Source organism: Chroicocephalus ridibundus, chromosome 4 (assembly GCF_963924245.1).
Source record: "Chroicocephalus ridibundus chromosome 4, bChrRid1.1, whole genome shotgun sequence".
Taxonomy (NCBI): domain Eukaryota; kingdom Metazoa; phylum Chordata; class Aves; order Charadriiformes; family Laridae; genus Chroicocephalus; species Chroicocephalus ridibundus.
The window spans coordinates 80,844,518-80,862,776 of NC_086287.1; the positions used below are offsets into that span (position 1 = coordinate 80,844,518).

At 36.0% G+C, this 18,259-nt stretch overlaps 1 protein-coding gene across 6 annotated transcripts in view; it reads right to left on the bottom strand.

Annotated features, from left to right (window-relative positions):
• Positions 1 to 5,244: 5,244 nt before the first annotated feature.
• The window catches only part of PHKB (phosphorylase kinase regulatory subunit beta), an 83,178-nt gene continuing 70,163 nt past the window's right edge, over positions 5,245 to 18,259 (bottom strand). For all 6 annotated transcript variants that reach the window (XM_063334431.1, XM_063334432.1, XM_063334435.1 and 3 more), the window contains 5 exons: positions 14,965 to 15,099; positions 10,715 to 10,844; positions 10,184 to 10,291; positions 8,689 to 8,829; positions 5,245 to 6,297 (listed from right to left, as the gene is read on the bottom strand). In XM_063334431.1, the coding sequence (XP_063190501.1) occupies positions 6,160 to 6,297; positions 8,689 to 8,829; positions 10,184 to 10,291; positions 10,715 to 10,844; positions 14,965 to 15,099 (652 nt within the window). In that variant the 3' untranslated portion in view covers positions 5,245 to 6,159. The remainder of the gene's footprint in view (positions 6,298 to 8,688; positions 8,830 to 10,183; positions 10,292 to 10,714; positions 10,845 to 14,964; positions 15,100 to 18,259) is intronic.

Genomic DNA, 18,259 nt, shown 5'->3' on the forward strand with positions numbered 1-18,259 from the left:
TAGACCCCTGAGGTCCCTAGTACTGAATGTAATGGGGAAAGGCATTTGTTTACAAAGAAAAGCATTTTTGATTTAGTGAGCTAGCTCAATCTGGAAGCATTGCATGAAGACCTTAAGGATCATTTTTTGTGCGTTGTTGAAAGACAGTTTTGTTTCTTCTTACTTGCATTCTTTTCTGTCCTAGCCAGCAATGTTAGGTACCTTCTAAGTATATGAGAATTTCTGTTTTCTTTCTAGTTTGTTTTTATTAATTATCATAGATTATAGAACAGATGCATGTAGACAGGTTAAGAGAATGTGCTAAAATCTTCTCTAAGCACGTTGTTAAGGTTTCCTGTATGAATTTTGCAGCATGATTTATCTTCAGCAAATGCAAGTTCAACTGTGTAGCATACATAACTAAATACATACTGTCTATCACTGCAACACAGAAAATTGTTGGGTTTGCTTGCCTGGGAGTCAGATTAGTCATCTCCTATGAGAGTCTGAAGTGCAGCCAGATGACTCATACACAAATAATACCAGTAATTTCAGGTTCTGCTGCCATGGCTAACTGACAGCCCTGTTGCAGAGACCAATTAGTGATACAGGAGCCCTCAATAAGAAAACTAGGAGCTTGAGAAGCTTTCTGAAACATAACCCAGAGTAGACACACATGCATTATTCACCAGTCTTTAGTGATGTGGTAGAAAGTGGATTTTGGAGGTGTGTTTATCAGTAATTTTCTTGGGAGTTGCTTTTTAGTAAGTTATGTGTTTCCTACCTGGATGGAATGATAGGCAGGTTTTAGATCTGTGGCCTTGTACAGGTGTAAAACAGTATGATGTCCTCTCTTCCTATGCACACGTACACCTGAATGGATTTCTTGATGTGCCTTGGCATGGAGCCTCCAGGCCTCATGCTTTTGATTGTTTTATGAGTTGAGTAAGAAGTGGTTCCTACATACTTTATTCTTTTCTCCAATGCGTGATGTCATGCTTTTTTCCTTCTGTTTGGCCTCAGTTTCATCACTAAAAGCACTAGCTAGTGGCATTCTGAACGGGTTGTCTAAGCTTCATGCTACTTGCCTGTAGGGCTCAGGCTTAGGGGAGTTACTGTCTGGCGCTAGCAGGAAACATTGTTTCAAATAGCATCTCTTTTGTCTTAAAGAGTTGTTATTTTATGAAATAAGAGACTTAATTGTTGCTTTTTTCCAGACTGGGTCAACAATTATGCTGTATGTATTTGGGTGAAGACAAGGGAAGTTGTTTTCTCTGTCTTCCCCTTCCCTTGTGAGAAGCACGTACTTTTACAGAATGCTTATATAAAGAACTCTTGCAAACCTTTTATGAGAGTCTTTCTGATTCAGGAAAGACCCACCACAAGTACGTTTTTACATTCTTTATATCTGATGTTTCTACATTTGTTTTTGTTTCAGCTCTTGCTAATGTATAAAATGAAAAGCATACTTGGGTGGTAAAAATACCTGTCATGTATAGTTCCTAATGTCAGAGTGCTACATAGGTAAATGAAAAGTATACAACTTCCTTGTTGTATACAACTTCCTCAAAACACAAGACCACAGGACTAAGGGGAAATCCTTTCTGTTCTCTCTAGTTAAGACCCCAGCTGTGTTTCCCTCTTATCTGCTCCCTATATTCACACAAACAACCCATGACTTCTCTCCTGTTTGAGTGTGAAAGGAGCAGAAGTAGGTATGAACAGTGTTATGTAGTCCAGCACATTTCCTTTGGCCAGTGTTTCACAACGCTGTTGCATTTTGTCTTTATGGCAGAGCATAGACTCTCTTTCTTGCTTATTTAATTTTCTCTTCCCATGCTGCAAGGCTTAGTTTATTAGTTTAAAAGACTGTCACGCTTCTGGAGGAGAGAATATGTTTGGCAAGGGTTTTGTGGATCATAATTATCTAAAAATCCAATCAAGCCATTTTCTTGATTGATTTTGGGATGAGATACACAGGCTTCAGTGGAGTTAATTGCACCTCTATATTTTCTTAATTTATATTTTAGGCATCTGACTGCCCCAACACTACCACTTCTTTTGGTACATTTATTTTTTCCTCTTACAAACTAGCATACAAAGATTTCTAGGTATATTCGCTGACAGTATTGATTTTTTAAAATTTTTTATTTGTTAAATATATGTCTTCTAGTGGTATTAGTACTGTAATACCTGTGTAGCTGAAAAGCATTTCTACAGAAGGATAATTTTAAGTCTTAAAAATGCTGTTAGTAAAGCAGGTAGACTTTCTTGAAAACCGTACATAAATATAAAATACATAAATATGTTACATAAATATAAAATGACACTGATCATGAATGTTGATGATTTCTTGGGGAATTTTCATGGCATGCACTCCATGTGTAAGGTTTAAGAAAGTATTTTAAATAGCATATTTTTTCAAACAAAAAAAAACACGTGAGACCTAAATTACAGAAGCAGAATGGCAGCTATCTAATGGTATTATTATTATTATACTAATCCTAAGCTTGCTGTTATCAAGTACTGAGTGCTGACAGACCTTCATGACAAAACTTTGTTCAGAAAAATGCCCCAACCGTCAGCGCTTTGATAGCATCACGTTACATGCTCCAGGATTGCTCCAACAAAAGCCCTTTCAAATCAGGATCTCTTACTACATTTTGTGCTGTGGTGGATTAGCAAGTAATGAAGAGGATTTCTCAGAGATTGATTTATTATTAATCTGGTTGTCTATTTCTTTTCTGTATCAGTTGCACAAACTGATATGAAGTCAAAATAAACCTGAACATTCATATGGAGGAATGCACAAAGGTAACAGCAAAAATGCCAAGAAAGTCAGCTTTGAATTGCATCAACTTCTTACCTTCTGAATTCTCTTGAGGAATAGAGCACTTTGAAATGTCTGATGTACTGTGAACGTGACAACTATTAACTATCACAGTAATCCACAGTGTGAAGACAATTGCTTTGGCAAAATCAAAGGTGATTGAGTTTGGGGCTGGAGAGAGGGGTGGGTTATCTGTATTCACATCAGGAGTTGCCACTGCAAGTTGGTATTTCCCCTCTTTGTAATAGCAGAGGAAAATGGATTTTTTTTTTTTCTGTGGTTTGCTTAGCTGAATTAATTTGATCTTACTCTCAAGAGTATCATCTGATAAAGGAATCTGGAAAAAAAATGGTGTTTATAAACAACCTTCTTTTACTAAATAGCTTTACTTTAAACTGCTTCAACTATTGTTTTCCCATTGTTTGAATGGATCCTACTTCCCCTGGGAAGCGGAACGGTTTTTCAAGTTTTGGGGCATTGTGAAGGTGTATAATAAAGGAACCAAATGGTGTGAACCAATATTGAAGCCTTAGGGACTTATTTCTTTAATGGCTGCAGCAGGGAACTGTTCTGATTGTTGCACCTCAAGATATTAATCTGCAACCCCAAATGCATCTCTTCCCTTGTCCTCTTGAGGCAGAATGTTTTTGAAGAAATTAGGACCAAGTTTGTTAAATATTAACCACATGATACTTGAGCTACGTCTGTTTAAAAGCTATACATTTTACCATTTATTTTCTGCTACTCTTTATTTGCATCAAGGTTTCTCTTTCCTCTGTAGGAAAAATGTTTACTTTAGTAGAAATTTTAATTTATTTTCCAGTTGTCTTGTGTTGTCTTTTAAAACTATAATTTATTAGGCATGCTATGTGAGAACCATTTGTATCAAGCTTTTTTTTTTGTCCCTGCTTCAGGAAGAGAAGAGAAAAATTAATGGTATTGTCTTTCCAGACACGAGAACCTTTTTCTCAGGGAGAGTGGACTCTGCATTTTGCTATCTTCATCTTCTAATCTAAAAGATGCACTTACCCTTATTTTGTAGGCGGTGAAAAATTGGAACAATGATAATTTCATAAACCATGTGTTCAAGGCTATAAAGGAAAACAGAAACAGTTTGCATGGATTTTCATTGAAGTTTGTAAATGGAGAAGTGGTGACTGGGGTTTTCATTCATTTGTGGTTACACAGTTCAGACCAAGATCGGCAAACCTGAGGCGTACCAGTAACTGGAGGTACTAAAGGAGTAAGAGCCGAAGAGAAGCAGTAAGAAATGGTAAGTGATGTAAAAAATGCAAAACTGCTATCCTGCTATTTGAAGAATTAATGTGCAATTACATTTCAAATCATAAGCAATTGCAAAACCAAACAACAGTGCTACTGGCTAGCAAAATGCCAGTGCTCCTGAAGTAATCTGTAGATTTTTGTATTTAAAGGATTGTTTTCTTTCAGTAGGATTTAGTTTATAGATGAGTTATGTTCTGTGCTTGTATAGCAAGACAATTTTGAGGAGAATTTTTAAAAACTCTAGAAATAGACATGCTTGCTACCTATGTAATCACTGATCCATGACCAGCTGTAGATCTGCAAGCACTACTTTAAAAAAAATTTAAAAAAAAATTTAAAAAGGCAAGTGGAATTTATTGCAGTTGATAACACCTAAGGCAGTAATGAAGGAAAAAAAATTGAGGATTTGTTGGATCGCTTTTTGAAGTAGTGACTCATTCAGTATGTACACCTACTGCCAACTGAATCTGCTGTTAATTGTAGCCTTCTTGCTAGAATTAGAGCAATGCTGCAGCCCTTCAGACAACATTCTATTGTTAAATGTACTAACACACTACCGTAATGCACCCACCAGTGAGTAAAAAGTGCGTTTCTTCTGGATTTTCCTTCCCCGTCCCATCTGTCACCTCTCCCTTTTTCTTTGCATGATAAATGTATTACAGCAAGGAAGAGCAGTAGGACCGCTACTCTGTTAGTCCCAAATTATCTTTTACAACCTTACTCATTCTTCACATCATTTAACAAGAGATTTGTTAATGGTTTAGTGTCCTCCTTCAGCAACAAATTCTTCTACCATTTTGGTTTGAGAAGGATTGATTCTGTGATTTCTGGGGAAGTTCTGCAAATCCAGGAAGTACTCACCACTGCCTGAATATGTCCAAATAAATACTACTCTTGTGCCCAGATTCACTCCATCACTTTTGCCCTTTATCTCTAAGTTAAACTACCTGCCTTTACTATCAACATGGCAACAGTTTATTGACAGTTGAGTTGTAGCTGATCACTATTAATTTAATTATCAAAATGTTTGAGGACCAGTTCTAAAGGTTTAGTATATTTTGTGCTGCTAAAAGAGGCAATTTAATGATCCATTCAAGATGGTTCCAGAAGCACATTAATGGTTGCTACTAAAGTCAACAACAGTCTTTGCATGTAACTTAAAGTATTTTTATTGACAGGATTTTTTAGAAGCATTTGCTTTTTATTACTTTCATCAAAATAAAGCATATAGCATACAGTGTTTTCACACATTTAGGAGACAAGTAAGTGTATCTTGAATTCTTTAATGCATTAATAGCTTATGGAATACAAAGGTTTTTTTCTTCATTTGTGTTAACTTTAAGTATAGTTTGTTTGCCCTTTTCTTAAAACAAACTTTTGTTACTTTGTTTCCCTTGTTAACTTATAGATGTTTAAACAACAATTGGGAAACTGCAGTGATATTTATTGCTAGAGACAAAAAGTTGCTCTATTAGGATGAAACCTGTATATTAAGTTATCAACTGGTGAATTAAAAAAAAAACAAACCTAAATGTATGCTGTCAATTGAACCAATACAGAAAACCTTTAAATAACAACAACAATTTAACCTTCACCTCCAATTTGTGTGTAGAATAATAAAAAAAAATATCCAATTTTCATATTTCCATATGGATTGGTATGCATGTTATTTCTGGTATTTTCTGAATTTCATTTAGAATTTACAATAAACTTGTTTGTAATTATAAATAAATAGAGGTATAAAGACAAAATCTCATACTGCCTTTCTCTTGAAATTACCTATTATGTTAAATGCATAATTTAAGATCATAAATACAACCCCATTCAACTTAATCAAATATTGTAGGATTAACTTCATGTGCTCAGAGTTTCATGCTGCACAGTTGAGAACAAAAAAAAATAATTAGGTGGCACTTAGTGACTTTAATGGCACTTATTTCAGCAAAGAATAGTATGCATTTCTATTACTAGCCAGGGTTGCTCTTCAATACAGTATTTTAATATATGCATGAAAAATACATAGAACACTAAAATAAAGCAACAGTTCCTATGTTGTGTTTCAAGCTTTAGCTAATGGTACAAGGATCATCATTGCTCGGTTTCACTTCCCCTTCCAGCAATAAAGTGATCACAGCCTTACTCAAGTAGCTGCATGTTCCCTTTTTTCCAAGTGGGTGAGTGTTGTAGAATGCAGTCATGTCATCCTGCAGGAGAGGGAAAAGATTTCCATTAGTATTGATTATGGAAAGCAGCCAAAAACAGGCAAACAAGAAAAACAAGACAAATATGTGAGAAATGCAAACGTGTTTTTCAGACTCTAAAGCTATAATATAATTCTGCTCAATTTTCAGAAGTCTCCAACGTATACTTACCTGAACATGTGGAAAACAGATTACTAAAATGCACTGCATATATTTCTTTACTGAATTTTCCAGTCCTGCACAGATACCACCATCTTAATATATTTTTTTAAATGTAGTAGGTGTCCCAGAACAACTACTCTCAAAACACGCAGCAGATGATTACTATGTGGTAACTTACTGTGCTGTATGATTGTGAGCCAGGTCCTTAGGTGTACATGTAGAGATACTGACTGAAGATGTATTTTGAAGAAAAAAAAATTAATTTAAAATCCAAGAACCAAACCACAGGTAGCACATGAACTAATTCATTAATCACATCAACAAAATAGGTTTCCTTCACTGAACACCTGTTTTGCACAGTTAATGATGTTAAAACATCTGCTTATTCTCAAATTATATATTGGCTCCTTGGAGGGAGAGGTGGCTCCTTGGGAGAGCATCTGTTGTTCATTTCAGTGGCCAGTCTGGCCCAAACCACAGCATATTACAAAGGTTCAGTGCTTTAATTCAGGAAATTGGTTACTTTTATTAAATCAAGGGCAGAGATTGTGTGATGAAAACATTAGACTTCAGTAGTTTTAGGGTGTGTTTGAAATTACTGGAGTAAATATGTCTGACCTTTATTACGTGTTAACAGGAAATATTTGCAAGTCAGTTTAATGGAGCATAGTTCAGACAAATTAGGAGCTCTTTTAGCAGTGTTTGTTAGGAAAACTTGAGACAGAATATCATCACAACAAACCTAAGCAGGCTACAGTTAAGTGCTACCAGGAATACCTGGGAATATGGGAGAGTCAAGTTCCAGAAAATTTTAATGTAAGGAGTTGGAATTTCCAATAACAACAATCTTAAAGTTACTATTCACAACTATAAATCGGGATTTCTTTGTAAGAGACAAAAAGGCATTGTTCTAAGTAGACCTGGACTTGGAAGAAAATCTATCACTTTAACAGAGGCTAGGGCAGCATCACTAAAAAAACTGGGTTTTGCATGTGATTCTTCTGTCTGTTTATAGCCATTGGGGATTTCCAGGTTGTCACAGAAGTCAGTAGGATATTCAAGATACTCTGCAGAGCTGGCACTTAACAGCCATTTGTGTGGTAAGTCTGATTTTGCTATGGCTGCAACCACAGAGTCATTACCCTCCAAAATGGGCAGGCCAAAAGAATCATCATTTCAAGAAAATCATGTCATTTTAAAAATGAAGGTATTATGCAAGGTGATATGTTGCTAAGGCTGGATATCTGGCTTGCTTTCAAATCTTATTACAAAAACAGTAGTGGCAAAAAAGTGAACCTTGAAACTTTGGAAAGAATTCTTAAGGAGCACATCCTTCCTCATCTTTTAAAGGAGCTAAATTCAGCAACAGGAAGTGCTGTTGCATATGAATATGTTATGAATCAATAGATTATTCAGAGCTACCACAGAGATCTCTGAATATATTGTGCACAATAAAATGCCAGACGGAGCGAGGAAGATCATCTTCAGTAGCACAGGGACTTGTCCCATTGCTTTACTGCTATTTCCTCCTTCAACCAGTTCAGTGAACCTGGCTTTATTACAGAATTTCAGAGCTTTGAGGCATCAAAACTTGTAGCAAGAATATTTAGAGGTCTTTAAAGCATAAAACCTAAAATCCTAGTGAAGTAAATCTTAAAAGCTACTTAATGATCAAGTTTCATTATTTGGATTTTAGGCCCTAGAGATTAAAAGCTTGCTAGGTCATGAATGCAAATCTAGCACAAAAATCAGTAGCTAGGGACAGTTTTGCATATTAAATTCTTACATTAGTATTATCAATATGAGTTCGTTGTTGACTAAATTTTTCTTAGTATCTGTGTACGTAAGATCCTAAGTTCACACCTCCTTGATGAGCTTTAGTTTTTTCTTTCTTTTTTTGTTATTCTTAACTCTTCTCTGTTCTAGTGTCCCCCCCTTTTATTTCCCCCTTAATGAGCATTATAACTATTTCAGCTTTACCCAGATTCTCATTTCAGAGCTATGTAACATTGTGAGTGTTGCCCTTAACGTACAAGTTTGAATTCACAAATTATCTCTACTTATAGGCTCGTTGCAGACTTACACAGCACCTGGGTGTATTCATTTCTTATTTGTGTTCCATTCTGAGCTCCTATCAATTGCTTTTTATTCTGAACCACACAGAATTAACGTTTAACAAAATTAACTTCAATAAGAACGGTGAATTGTGTAAGACAGTAATATTTTACTCACTTGTTTTTCAGCTCCCTTTGGACTGCTGTGATCTTTCTGGAAGTCATCAAATGCTTCTTGCACCACTTTATCCAAGTCCACTTTGTCCTGGAACTCTAGCTCAGGATTTCTCTCCAAAATAACAGATATAACCATCAACAACTAGAAGGCAGAAAAAGACTGTAAGACTTTGATTTTTTTTTTTTTTTTTTTTTTAAAATTCAGGTTACATAGAAGCACTGTTAATAATTGCATATGCCTCTTTCGAGCAGGAAGCCATTTAATAATATCACAGGTAATAGTGCACCGATAATAGAATTCTGACTTTGATAAAAAAAAAAAATCACTGTAAAAGCAGGCTTTTATGAAAGGTTACAATTTCTGATGACTGCCTAGTTCAGGGCACTGCATTGACATCAACATCTAACTTTGCTGGTAGCCAGGGAAGTTGTTTTCCAGTTTATCCAGTTCACTGTGTGGCTGCACAAATGCTGGTGCTCAGCCAGTGGAGAGGGTGAAAAGCAGCAAACACTGAACCTCAGCATTTGGTATTTTGAGGCATAATCACATATGGTATAACCACACTGTGACAAAGTTTATAAAAAACAAAGTCAACTGACACCAGTAAAAAGTCTTGGTTCGAGAGAATTTACATTCCTTAGATCTAAAAGGTTAAAAATAGGAAAGTGAACACGATGAGTGACCTGTCATAAAACAAGTGGGCAGTAGAGTCTATATTGGTCATCTTGGGTTTTGATAATGGCGTTATCTTTTTGCAAAAATTGGGGATGTTCCAGCAAGCAGCATGACCGTTAGCTGTTAGCCAGAACGGAGATGGACTTGATTTTACTGTGGAGGAATACTCACAAGCACCAGCAGCAAACACTTGGGAACTAACAGTGAATGCTGCTGACAGCACAGATGTCAGTTACCAAGAGTACAGATGCTCTTGATCTGTTCAAAAAGTACATGTTATGTACAGTGGTAGGGAAGGAGTTTAAACAGCTTCTTGCTTTTACTGTTAGGTATGGGAACATAAGGAAACTGGAAGTTAGGTGATGCAATAGCATAAAGCAACTTACTAGACAGCTTCAGCAAAATGAGAAAGAAGAATCTATCACAGGGCAAACTGATGTTTTAGAGCAGTTTCTTGCTAGACCCAGAAAATTGTTAGGAAAAAGCATGGGCTAGGGACTTGAAGGAAAGCTACCCTGGAATTATTCTTTTTATTAGTTTTCACTTCCTTTGACCCAATTGTATTGGTACTGTCATTAATATGTATCTATTTGCTAAAGGGGAAGAACATCAAGACTTAGTATATTCTGAACACGTTAACAGAAATCCTCACAGTTAACCAGGAATCCTACAAAATCTATGGAAAAACCACTGAAGCAAGTGTTTATATTTGAAATGCAATTTCTTCAAACATTTGAGCCTCAGTTACTTTTTTTTTTTTCTTTTAAGCTGCAACATACTCGTGTACATTATGAAATTTCGTTCATTATAGGCCACAGACCTCTACAATAATTTGCCTGTATTCTGGCTGGTCGATATTTTGCAGCATATCTTCAACTAGAAGGGAAAAGTTCCTTTCATACATCGTCATATCCGATAAAGTTGGTTGCTGAAAAACAAATAATATGTTTAACTCAAAGACCATTTGCATTAAATCAAAACCACCCCCAGGTAGAGCCTATCTGCTTGTTGAATAAATAATACTCAACTAAGAAATACAACCACTGTAGGGTGGGTAGTCAAAAATGAGACAGATTTCAGAGTCCATGACTTGGAAAGGGTCTTCTAGAGTTGTGCTTTTATAAATGTGTTGTAATAGAAATAACTGACTTGCATTCTATTCTAATTGTATTTTGCTTAGAACCAAAAAGAAAACTTGAAAATAGTCTTTTTTTTTTTTTGTTAAAAATCATGACAGGAACAAATTACCCCAAGTAATGCATTATGGTGCAAAATAGACATTAATGATAAAATAATTCACCATTAATAGAAAGGTAGGGCAGAAATAACTGTGTATCTTTGCTGGTTTTACCTGTGGTAAAAATTTCCCTGCCACTATTAAACCATTAGGGGTTCTCTCCAAGATCTGCCACACTCGATCATAGAAGCCAGCAGGAGTTCGATTGAGAGAACCGTCTCTATGTCTTCTGTTTAGCCAGCTTCTGTGGACAAATAAAATTGGGAACTTAAAGTAAAAAACTTACAGATGCAGAACGAAGCAAGAACCAAGTTCTGTGGTGTAAGCCAGTAAGGTAAGCATTGACAAATACATATTAATGATGCATATGCAGTATATGTTGTGCTTTCTGGTAAGTTTTGCTCTAAAGCAAACAAAATCAAGGTGCTCAGCATATACAGGTTAGAATGTTATTCTTATTTGTGTTTGTGCTTTATGTAACTGGAGGAAAAGAATTAACTGAAATCTATGCAGTGCAGTACAGTAACAGTAGTAGGCTGCGTTCATCATGTCTAATCAATTTCAGTCACCATAAACTAGAACATAAATAAAACAGAAGTCACTTTGTGGTACCTATGACAGCCAAATTTATACACACTGAAAAATCCCAGTACCAACTATAATATTAAAGTTTGGTTTATTCTACTACAGTAGGCAAAACAATGTGTTATATAAATATAACTCAATGAAATTTTGCATCTATAAAATAAAAAATGTAAACCTATCATTCTGATTTAAATACCAGGTTAGAAAAATACATTTCAGCAGGATGGCTGAAGGTAGTTTTTTTTATGATAGTGTGTAGAAAAACAAGTGGCCTGTAAATTTAGGATTCAGCAGAACACTTTTGTTAAACTAAAGCTTTGAAAAAAAATGAGTTACGTTCTCCATAAATTATAAATTTTGTATGCCTTCAGAACTACACTGTTCCCACCTTTTTTTTTTTTTTTTTAACTGACAACCGTGAAGTCTGGAATTTAATTTTCGTATTTTTGCTTCTCAGTATTACTACAGCAATGGGGCCTCCGCCAAAATGTTTGAGACACCAGCAACGGAACTTTAAGAAGTGGCAGCCATGGGTATGATTTTAATTGGTGGAGTCACAGTATAAAATTAAGTCTTGTGCAGCAGCAGTGCACATATTTGACAGAAGAGCTTTCCCAAAAGTTACTGTCCTTAGTTGATTTTCTAGATTTTAAGTAGAAATTATTTTTATATGTCAACATAGTAGTGAGAGCTCCCCTAGGAAGCAAAGCTCTGATGAAAAGCAACTAATACTTTTGTGGCTCAGTTTAATATTCCTGCAAAAGGGTTTGGTTTTTTGGTTTTGTTTTTTTTTTTTTGGTTTTGTTTTTGTTTTTTGTTTTTTTTAAATGTTCCGTGTCTTCTCGGGTTACAAATGGCTCTGTTACAACCATAAGAAGGGGGAACAGGTACTTCAGGAAGCACCTCATTCAGGAAAGGTGGAAAGTTTCTACGCCTAAGTATTTGGATATTTGCAGCACAGGAACCAACACACTATTATTACACATTATTTACCATTGTGGATTTGTTCAGGTTTTTTTTCAGAAAAACTACATTTTAATTACTGCTTGGCAGCAGGGCCTTCTGTGTTTCAGAGACCTGGTTCTGGTAGGCTGTTCAAAAAGAAGGGGGAGGACAGGAAGGGGAAATGCCCTGGTCAACTTTGTTAACTTTGTTGTTCTGCAGAACTTTTGTAGCCTATCTTAAATTAAAGTCAGTACTAGGATTTTTTGGGTTTCAGCTTTTCCTTTGTTTATGTTGCTAGATTAAGTTGGTAGGCTCAGAATAAAATTACTTGTCAGTAAAACTACTTGTTTATGCAGATGCCAGTGTACCTGGTGAAATAACAAAAAGATCATGCACTGAAAAACCTTAATCTTAAATACTGGAGAAATTATGATAATTCTTTCTGAGATCTGATCAGAAGAGAGAACTCTAATTCAGACAACTAACTCCATGTGTGTTCTTACACTTGTCTGAAGTTTCTTAGTGTAGCTTCCAACTACACTAGAAGACCAAGCAAACGGTGTGTTGTGGGTTGTTTCAGGTTTTTTTGGTTTTTTTTGTGTTTTTTTTTTTAAAAAAAGAGAAAAAAACATATCAGTAAATCGCGCATCTTCTGAACAGGTTTGAGCTCTAGGTGATTGGGATATGCTTTATAAGAACAAAGGAGATATTTAAAGTTAAGGCTTTAAAGCGCTTGTGATACAATAGCTGTCACTGACTGATGATTGACTTCTAATTACTTTATCACTGCCAGGATCAAGCCAATATGCAGTGGGTATTTCTTCTTGTACAACCATATTGGATTAACATGACAAAAGTTAAAAAAAAAAGTGTCATAAATCACTTCTCAATAAAACACTTAATTGCCTAAAACTTATGCCTGTTATGACAGTTACATCTCATTCTCTGTACAGCTCTGTCCTTGGATTAGGACAAGAAAAACATTCATAAAAACAAAAAGACAAGTTGAAGATAGAAGGTTGTTTTCTTAATACAAAGAAAGAAGCATTTGAAGATGTCAAAAATACTCTGACCTATCTAAATTACTATGGTAAGGACGACAGTCCTGTAGACTGTATGAGCAAAACGAGTTTTATAACTGTTCGGACCATTAAAAGAACAATGCTCCATTATAAAAAGGCTACATGCAATCTTGTGACCTACATAAATAGGTCAAAGAGTATCTGTAGAAGTCCACACTCTGTTGGCAAGATGTACGTATTTATCTATATGGTATCATACCCTGCAGCCCAGTGTAAGAGGTAGAAATATAGCAAAAATTTTACCCTCCATGAAAACTTGGAGAGAGGTTAGTTGTGGAGAGACTGTTATGGAGGTAAATATATCACTAGCCCTTTCACGTATGACAAATTAATTGGCAGTGATATATGGCATCACAGTAGCAGAGATTTTTTTCTAAAAATCACAACAGTAGAAAAAACTGTCACAGAAAGAAAATGCAAGGAGACATTGTTCTGCATTTCCTGGCAGGAAGAGAACTTTATAAAACAAGTCACTAATGGGCAAGAAAAAAACGAGCTAGTAATGCTGCACAGGAGGAAGTTAAAGATAGGAAGTTTTGAAGGATATGCTGGCTAGCTTTTGTCCTCGGATAAGCCCCAAAAAAGAATTTCATCCTCAGAAAATCAACAGAGTGCTCTTTGCTGACCCAGCTATCGTGTGTTAAAGGAATTAAAAACAGAAGGCACTGTGACAGCTCAGGTAAGATCTCTAATGAAGGATGGTGCCTGAATTGTTTACTGCGATTGACCAAATTGTTTCCTAAATAGTATAATATTTAATGGAAAATGCTGCAAAGAGAAACCTAGGGTTGTTGTGCTAAGGTTTTAGAGGAATAATGTCAACATCAACATGAGTAGAGACAGTAACTAAAAAGCAAGCATTAATAACCACAACCAAGACACTGAGAAGCATGTGGGAGATGCAGAGTACATAGTCAGCTGGACTGAGAGATTCTACATCACGCAAATTAGGTAAGAGAGAGCAGACACTGATTTAAGGAGCTTGTTTCTCAGACATTTTAGATTGGGGGAAAAAACAATGTGTTTTGAATTAAGCAGGAACAGAATTAGTATAACCACATGGTGTATTTGTTGAGAGAAAAGGCCATCATCCATTCAGTCACGGATTACAGAAATCGTCAGCAGTATTACTGCTGTTCAATCTAACTTAACTAGAAGTAAAACCTACAGGAGGATTTTTTAATTTATCAACATAGTTAAGTGAAAATACTGTAATTTAACGTTTGTCTTGCAGACTTTGTGTCACAATGAATGCTCTTTTTGGCAGCTAGTTAGAGCTTGGAGAAAAGATTACAAGCTTCAGGCAGCACTGTTATCTCTTGAGAATTCTAGAGAAATCTGTTTTTAATTCATATAATAAGCTAGAAGAAAGAGGGCAGTGAACAGCAGACAAACTGTTCTTACAAGGTACTTAAGTAGATGGTATTGAGTAATTTTTGGCTCCTCTCCCCACCTCAAAGAACATAGCGCTTCACATTACTGCCAAAGTATAGAGATTACTACCACAAAGTAAGACTTCCACAAAGATAAAGCTGAAAAGGGAAGATGCAAATTAAAAGAAACCATTGTAGAACCTGGACACAGGTGAAAGAATGAAAAAGCGCGTTTTTGCTACCTTCCCTTAAATAAGTATATTACTGATTGCAGATGCCTGGTGATTTCAGATGTATACAAAGTAGTTCAGAAATGACAATTAGTTGAACAGCCTATTATGAATGAAAACAGGTGCTGCAAACCCACACATCTCGTTACCTCCCCTGCTGCTGTGGTTGAAGAATATCCAGCAGAAGCTGCTTCACTTCACTGGGGGACATCTGGTATAAATCCTTAGCTGGCATATCCCCAGCACGGATTTTCAATTCATACTTCATAGCATGGATAATCCATCTGAAGAAGTAAAGGGAGGAACACATTTATTAATTGAATGTGAAATTTCCAAAGATAAAAAATTAGTCTAATAAAATAGCTCATAAGAATTCCACATGATCCTGCTATTTGGCTGTCAAGACATGCATAAGATATCACACAAATACTCTACTACTCTTACCGTATTGTGCAGTTTACGTAGATTTTGTGTTTGTTTGCAGTATGATATAAACTGAAAGGGATAATGCATAGATTCTAAGGAACCGGTTGTGAAGCATGCTGTCCTGTGTATTCCCCTATGTCCTGTGTTCATTAAGACTAAGATTTATCTGCCTTTTGATGTTAAAATTCCTACTCAAAATTATGCTCTGACAGTATATGCATTTTGCTGATGAGTTTAAAAAAAAAATCATAAAAATTAAATTATTTTACATTTAAAAAGACTTAAGGGCATATTGATAGTTTTAGCCTTTGAAATTCCTTTTTGCAGTCTGTCACACATTTCTTTCTTTTGCTACTCCCTTTTGAAAAGGTTTGATTAAATAAAAATATGGCAACAGTGAAGATTTTTCAGCCTTAGGTATCAGAGAGGCAGAACTTTGCAAATTATTGAAGGAAAATGCTGAATTTTTTTCTGCATGCTATATAAAAACTGCTATAGCCTCTGATATAATATCAAAGATGAAATAATGTATAGATACATCTCAAGCAAGATAACAGCATGGAGCTCAGTCTCCTACCACCTACATCACTTCAGTTCAGGTAGCCATTACTATTAAAAGGGAAAGGAAACTTAACTAGTTTTTCTTCAAACAGTCCATCATACAACACCTGATCAAGTCAGAGTTACATCAGAGAGCCTTACTCTGTTTTCCGAAGAGAGTTACCTTGTCATCAGCATAGCCACATGTCATAGGCATTTAATTATTTAGCCTACAAGGTACAGCATGGTTTTGTTTATGTAAGTCAAGTCACAAATCTTTTCTGAAGGATTCTTAGTAACTACACAGAATTCTGAGATGTCAGGACAACTGATTTAATGCTGCTTTAAATTTGAGGTTTCTAGGACCAGTCATTGAAGGTGCAAGATACAAGAGAACATTAGGCAACATGGACATATTACATTATCTGGAACACACTACTTTTATTTATTTTATTGGGTGAATAGTGTCATTCTCTTGTTACTAAGATTAACAAACACAACTGGCTTAGGAATCATTCTTTTTCACTGATGACTCAAATGTATCTGTGTGGAGGTCATTCACTGGTATGTTCTCTTTGCAGTGGCCTACAAAACGTAACAAAGAATGGACCTCCTACTGAACTCTTCACTGATAAGAGGTGGGTAGAAGTCAGATGGTTGGTGGTTTCTATAGTAATAGGGCTGTCAGGAACTTGATCTATTTTAACATGAAACCCTGAAAACAAGTCAATAACAAGACACTACATCAAGTCATTATCAAACTGGAATGGTGTTTCTGTAAAAGGGTTAATTTTGCTTACTGGAGTGGGTGATAACACTGAAATAAAGGAAATTGAATCTCTAGCATTAACCATGGAAGAAAGGGAAAAAAACATTGCAAAAAGGATTAACAACAGAGAATGAGGAAGGGGAGGAAAGAGGAGTAACGTGGACCTGTATGGGTTACAGAAAAGGTATTTAAGTGCAAAAGGATAGATGTACTTGCAGTTAAGTGTAATACAGGTGATTTGAAAAGTTTTTGGTTTTATGACGGCTGGAATGTACTGCTAAAGTGAAACATGAATCTTGTATGCTAGAAAAAAGCCTGCTGGTAATCTACATCCAGTGATGAAATGCTATATTTTCTCTATGAAAAAAAAAAGGAAGATGGAGCACTTCAAGTTCTAATTTTAAAGCATGCTCACTAATTCTGTAAATCTTAGTCAGTAGCACCTGGCCTCTTCAAAGAAGTGCTTATTCAAATGTATCTGTCTCTTCCTAAATGTGAAAAAGTAATTAATTTCTGTAGATAGCAAAATAAATGCAGATACCATGGAATATGATAAGGCTCCAGCACAGACTATTTGTAGGTCACCTTATCAAAGAACTAAATACAACAATCCAGGAGGTAAATGATGTTTTAAACTTGATTCAGGTCTGTGGTTCCTAAGCTATGTATAGCTTAGCCTAACCTATTTAATGTAGAATTGGACAACTCTGTAGCTGAGGAACAGTCAAGAAGTGTGGGGTATGTCTGTAATAGCGATACTATTGAGTTGGGGGGGGTTGTTTGGGTTGTTTTTTTTTTAAGACCAAAAAGACATTTTTATCAGTCTTACAGGACAAATCTTTACCATGGCAGTTAGGTATTTTTGTGTAGAGAACTGCCCTTGAACACTGTCTTTGTTATACCAGATATCAGATGTTGAGATTCACTGAGTATCAGAAGTATACCTTGGTGCTTCAAAATATTTTAGGAAAAGCTGTAAGATAAATGCATGTGAACTGCAGAAGGCTTTTATTACCTGAAGTCCCTGTTACAGACACCACTCTGAACGAATAAGCTATCTTTTTAGGCAGATTATTGTGCTGAAACTCTGAAAAGAAATAGTTCAAATACCTCAAAACACTGTTTCCAAGGCATTTGTTGCTCATGGTTGCCAGACTTTTAAGACTTAAGATTTAGACAAAGCTGTATTATGAGCTGAACACTTATTAGAAACTAGAGAATGCAACTAGAAGCATATGTTGACCTGGAAAAGAATTGTGGGTTTCAGAAGGGAATCAAATTTCATGCTGCATCTCTCCTAGATTATCATATTTATGCAGTCTCTACCCTTCACTCATTTGCCCCAAACCTCGATGACATGGGTGACTGCTCAAGCGAGCAAAAAGCTTTTAAAGGCCTCATCCAGGAGCCTTAATCCTAGACTGCACTTTTCCCTCCTTCTTCCTCAAGTCCTGAAAGTCTCTGACAGTAAAAGAAAGGTCTAACTGCCTTCTCTAGCTCTTGATTGTTCCCTCCCTGGCAGTAGAGTACACCCCTAGCCTTTGGCTGTGTCCCTCTAACCTGCCTGATGGGTGGGCAGGCACAGCACACCCTGTCTGCATCTACCTCTGGGGCACTGTACAGGAAGAACCAGCATTTGGTTTGGTGTGATCCATTATGATTCTACGAGTCTATGTCCACAACACATGTTTACCAATAATGAAATTCAT